General features: G+C 36.5%; 1 protein-coding gene across 1 annotated transcript; it reads right to left on the minus strand.

Annotated features, from left to right (window-relative positions):
• Nucleotides 1-2,274: 2,274 nt before the first annotated feature.
• LOC107657149 (paired box protein Pax-1) lies at nt 2,275-4,496 on the minus strand. Its single transcript, XM_016445177.1, has 4 exons — nt 4,493-4,496; nt 3,671-3,804; nt 3,120-3,330; nt 2,275-2,366 (listed from the first exon to the last, which is right to left on the minus strand). Exons 1-4 carry the CDS (start codon nt 4,494-4,496, stop codon nt 2,275-2,277), a joined length of 441 nt encoding a protein of 146 aa, XP_016300663.1.
• Between the last annotated feature and the right edge of the window lie 826 nt (nt 4,497-5,322).

Raw genomic sequence — 5,322 nt, forward strand, 5'->3', positions numbered from 1 at the left:
TTTCAAAGTCTTTTTTTTTGTTTTTATCTCACTAATGTTTTGGCTCTGAGTGCAAAATATAGCCTTTCTCACACTACACTTGTCTTTGACACTGGTGGTAGACTAAATTAATTTAGAAAAGATAACATGATTGATGTTTAGGTCACAAGTCATACACTATATTTGGCACACATAAAACGTGCTGCTATAGATCAATAACACAGCTTCAAACAAAAATCACACCGGCCAGCGCAGAGTTTTATTATAATGTTGTATCTTAGTTCTTAAAAGGGTTCTCTATGTCCCAAGGTACCAACGTTCGTTCCTTTTCTATAAATTTACCCACAACTGGCTCCGTTGTTTGTCATTTTAACATTATGGACTGTAACTGATTGTTTGTTTAAAATAGTTGTAATTTATCCTACCTCTGTAATTAATTCCTAATTGAATACAAATTTGAGAATATCCGCGTGCACGTTTCTAGTGTCAGTTAATTCCAGTGTTCACCAATTAAGAGGTGCTCTTTACTCCCCCACAGTGATGGGGACAGCATACACAACACGGGCGAGAGACCTTTGGGTGTCAGAGAGGATGCGCCGAACGCGCTGAATTTCATTTAGGCTATATGCACCATTTGTTTAAACCAACTTCGTATTAATAAGGTAGGCCTACGCTGCTTTATTTGGTTATTCGTTTATCTATTGTTTAATTTTTTTTACGTTTTTTAATGCATTTGTTCGAAACTATTAAAATACGTATAAAAACGTATACAATAAAGCATTATGATATTAAAGCCACAATGTTTACTTGGAGTGTAACTGTAGTTGTATTAAGTTAGTTGTAATTGTACCGTTGTCCTGCAGGTGATTGCATGAAACTGTGCTTACCATACATCTAAAACTCTAGGATTGCTACAGAGAGCGCTAAGGTCTATGACGATTTTCAAGTACCGTTTAAGTGATTTCGGCAGTCCCGTAATGTAATTATAATGCGATTACTATTATTGTTTCTACTATCTGCTAAGGCTTAGGATGCTTTTGAAAAATGCGACCCAGATCCGTAAGTGCAAAAGAAAGAAAGAAAAAAAGGCCTATACATCTCCTGTAGCCATCAAAATAGTTTTAAAATTATTTAACTAATAGTAGAACGTCGTAGTAGTAGCAATAATAATAATCGCGTCGAATATTATGCAAAGGATTTTATGCATATTACTCGAAGATCTGTATCTATATGCTGAGTCGGCATCTTCCACGAGGTTGCAAACAAACATCAACTATGTCATCACAAATGCTTTAAGCAAAATGACTGTAAACCCGTTTTAAGAAAATTGTCCAATCGAAGATTATCTATATAAAGGCTATGTATATTTATATAAATCTTGTATATTATTTACATTATCTTATCTTATCTTATATATATATATATATATATATACTTTTATCCTAATATATCCTAACATATTTTGCACCGTGTGGCATTGATCCAGCATCAACAGATAGCATCACTGGAGGCGCCAAATGCGGAGAAGCACCATTACGCTCAGTAGCTCACATGAGAAAACAGCAAACTGGCCTTATCACTCCGTGCAGAGCATATTGCGTGACACACTCTCTAGATGAAAAAATGTAGATGTTGTAGCACTTTTTGCTGCTAATTTAGAGTGGACATAAATGTATAGGTACTGAAAACCCTAGCGAGAATGAGCAGAGAGGAAAAAAAAAGGTTGTTATAGAAATTTCCATATATCTTTGCGAGAATTTGAAGTGACCTTGGGTTATATCATAAAATACAATAACGATATTGACTTCAAGTGTTTTTTAGGCAATACCTTTATTTAGCATATTTACACATGAATTTATAAAAATATATAACTAAAGCTTTCTTCATATTTACAGTAACAATTTATTACTTTGTTCACATAGGGGCTTATTTAATGTACACGAGTATGTAATGTATTGCCATTCTTTAAAAAATATTTTGTACTGATGCGTGATTTAGCTTTAAGACAAATCTAATTTTGCATACTATGTTGTCGCTGTCATAAATAGCATAGACAAAACCAGTATGACAGTAATGGTTAAACAGCCATCCACCAAACAACGCAGCCTGGAGACAGTTATTGTTACAGTAAAGAACAAAGTCGGATACATTCATTCGGCTTTACAAAAATCGTATTCCCAGAGAGCGCTGGCCACGGACTTGAACAGGACAACACCGTCGAACGATGTGCAGTGGCTGAACTTACGGTTTGCGTTCTTGAAATGCGATCATTTCTAAACGGATGTATCTGTGTTGTTACGAGGATGAGGTAGAAAGGTTGAGTCCGTGTACATTGCTCAAGGCTTCGTGTTGCTGCTTGCTTAGGTGACTCTGTGGTTTTCTGTCTCCTGTGGAAGACAAACAGGAGAACATATTTAGAGACAAAACAAGTCGTAACTCTACTCGCATCCAATCACGCATTTTCTAAATAATGTAAATCTATAGGATCGGGGCAAGACGATTCTCTAAAATGCATTTACTAAAAAAATATTCTGAAATCAAAGTTTATGAAATATACTTAACATTTTCATATTTGCGTAATACAAATAGTGGCCAAAACTGACCATTTATTTTATAATGTATATTTATTTTGAATTTTTTTTTAATAAAAAAAAAAAACGGCCTAAATGCCTACAAGTGAGTAAACGGCAATAATCAATAGCAAAAATGCATTACACGTAGGTCTATTAATGAGGCCAATAATTTATTGATGCTGGTGAGCATACAGGCCGCAATTGTGATATACTGCAATAGTTAGATCGCTTACTTTACCCTGCACGACCTCATTCTCTTACGAAATTTTATGTGCATGCCTAATGGATTGGTTGAGAACACTAGCACCCTATTAGGTTTCTATATGAAGGTTGGAACCAATTTAATTTGGTTGTTTCTAGCCATTAAAGTACAGTGAATAATAATATAAATCTAGCCAAGGACGTTTAAGAGGTGTATACATATCTTAAAACATGGCTAAGATTAAGCATTGTCAAACAATTTTAAAGTTAGTTAATGATAATGCTCTGTAAGCAATTATACTCAAATCTCATCAATAATGGACAACAGTTGAAGTGTGACTGATTTCAAAGTACGATTGTGCATACCATCTCGCACAGCATGTTTGAACGCCATAGAAGAATGGATGTCACTCGGGTGCATCGCTACGCCACCGCCAGGGTGGGAGTGGCTGGTGCCCTGGGCCTGCCAGTGATGCCCTGGGCTCACATAACTGCCTGCTGGACCACTGTACACGCCATACTGGTTGGAGGGAGAGTACGCGCATGCTGGGACATAGCTAGACAAAGTCGACGAAGGCTGAAGAAACAGGGGAAAAACAAGTACATAAAGACAGAGCAAGCCAAAAAAAAAAAAGTATACAAATAATACATGATAAGGTAACACTTTACAATGTCCGTGTTATAGGCTATTGCACATAAATATACCTGCAATAGAATCTTTGGTAAAACAGCGTATAAGCAGCTCTATAAGAGGAATTCTAGTTAGGTAGGCTACGCTGTTAATTCATATTACACTTACTTACTTGTGTAATTACAAAATAACACCAAATTGCAAAATGACATCCAAATACGTGGAAATTATTTCTGAACAGAGATTGTATTTGAAACAATAAAACAGTTTATAATTGCTACGATACCTGAGGGTATTTTATGTCTGCATCAATAGATGATTTGTCTATTCCATTGACTCCATGAGCAGAGGGAAATGTCGCTCTATTCACACTACCCCAGTCCTCCATTTTTGGTGCGTATCCTTCAGCGCTAGCAATAGCTAGAGGAAAAAATGATTTAAATGCGTTTAACTTTCTGTTTTTGCTTTGTCGAAAAACTAAACTAAAACTAAATAAATCAAAATTACTCCAAGAATAATAAGGCATTATTTACGGAATTAGCTAATGTCAGCGATAGTCTCCCTTGTAATTGAATGATTTAAACTATCTTTTAAATACATTCGACAAATGTGCAGCACATTTAACATGGATACGTATTAAGCGAAAATGCTGCATATTATCAATTATTCGAGGTGACCATATATAAGGTAGGCTATATATTTTCATATATAAGAATACTCCCCGTAGTTTTGCTCTGTAAGAAACAAAAGGCATTAAACTTACGCTATGGAAAATGTGCTATGTGAAACAGCATGGCACATCATGTAGCCTACATGTTCAGTGACTTAAGCAAATCCAAGATTTGTACATGAACATGGCGATCTTTTCTGCATTTTTAAAACATTGCTAACGCTTGAGATTGTCAGTAGAGATAATGAATATTATTGGCCTAATAAGACAGTCGTTGCATGGCAGGCACCGTATAGTAGCTTTATTTGAATTATTTAAATACTCATAACCAAAGCAAACATTTGACAGTTCATTTTGAGGCTCAAGGTTACGGTTATTTCTGGTCTAAATAAAGCATCTCTCTGCAAAATAAGCATGCAGATGTGAACGAGATCTCACCCATTTGCTCTTGCGATGCTTGTCTTTTAAACAGTTCCCCTTCAATGGCTGAACGCTGCAGCATGCAGTAAATTTGTGAAGATGTTCAGACAACCTTCTGTTTGTTCCGGCTGCAAAACTTCTACATGCCAAACTTGTCTAGGGTAGAATGGGATACGAGTGATCCTCTCCCGTTAAAGAGGGATTTGTCTGATCCCGCAGGGTGAAGTTTGCTGGAGTTAATTCGAGGCGTCCTCCACTTCAATCTAACTGGTTACGCGGAGAGCGATGGCTTGATTTCATTGGTCCAGGCTTCTTCGGGTAGGCTGCGTGTGTGCGCGTACCATCCAGTATGCAGAACTTAACCTTTTCAATACATTAATTCAGATTAGAAGGAAAGAGCAAGGCTTTGTTTAAACGAGACGCATTTCCAGCACTGGTGATACGTTAAGCAATATATGCAACTATGGCATGTGGAAAAGGGTGGTCTAAGGCTAAGCAACAGAAGAGCTGTTTAGGCATCCACGTTTCGGGAAGTGTATGTAGCCTATATGGTATGAGAAAAAGTATTACATTTATTTTGCACATATTCTACACGTTAAATCTGCTATCTGTTAGCAAACAATCTGAATGAAGTGCGCCTTTGCAGAGCAAAAAATCGTACATCAAGTGAAAGCTTGATGATTTAGCCGTGCGCCACTACCAATGAGAATAACAATGAACCCCTGCAAAACCAAGCCCTTTATTTGTGTATTTCATACTTCTGATGTCTAAACCATCACTAGCAATTAAACAATGTGCTGTCAATTTGAGATTTTAATTAAGTAAACAAGTCTTTATGAATAAAGAGT

The sequence above is a fragment of the Sinocyclocheilus anshuiensis genome, unplaced genomic scaffold (assembly GCF_001515605.1).
Source record: "Sinocyclocheilus anshuiensis isolate Anshui unplaced genomic scaffold, SAMN03320099.WGS_v1.1 scaffold1891, whole genome shotgun sequence".
Classification (NCBI taxonomy): Eukaryota; Metazoa; Chordata; class Actinopteri; order Cypriniformes; family Cyprinidae; genus Sinocyclocheilus; species Sinocyclocheilus anshuiensis.

Bases quoted from the DNA above. Each gene is read 5' to 3' on its own strand.
- LOC107657149 (XM_016445177.1), bottom strand. The intron at 3,331-3,670 runs GTATCGTAGCAA...CTGTTTCTTCAG, and splicing joins CAGACATAAAATACCCTCAG to CCTTCGTCGACTTTGTCTAG. The intron at 2,367-3,119 runs GTATGCACAATC...TGTCTTCCACAG, and splicing joins CAAACATGCTGTGCGAGATG to GAGACAGAAAACCACAGAGT.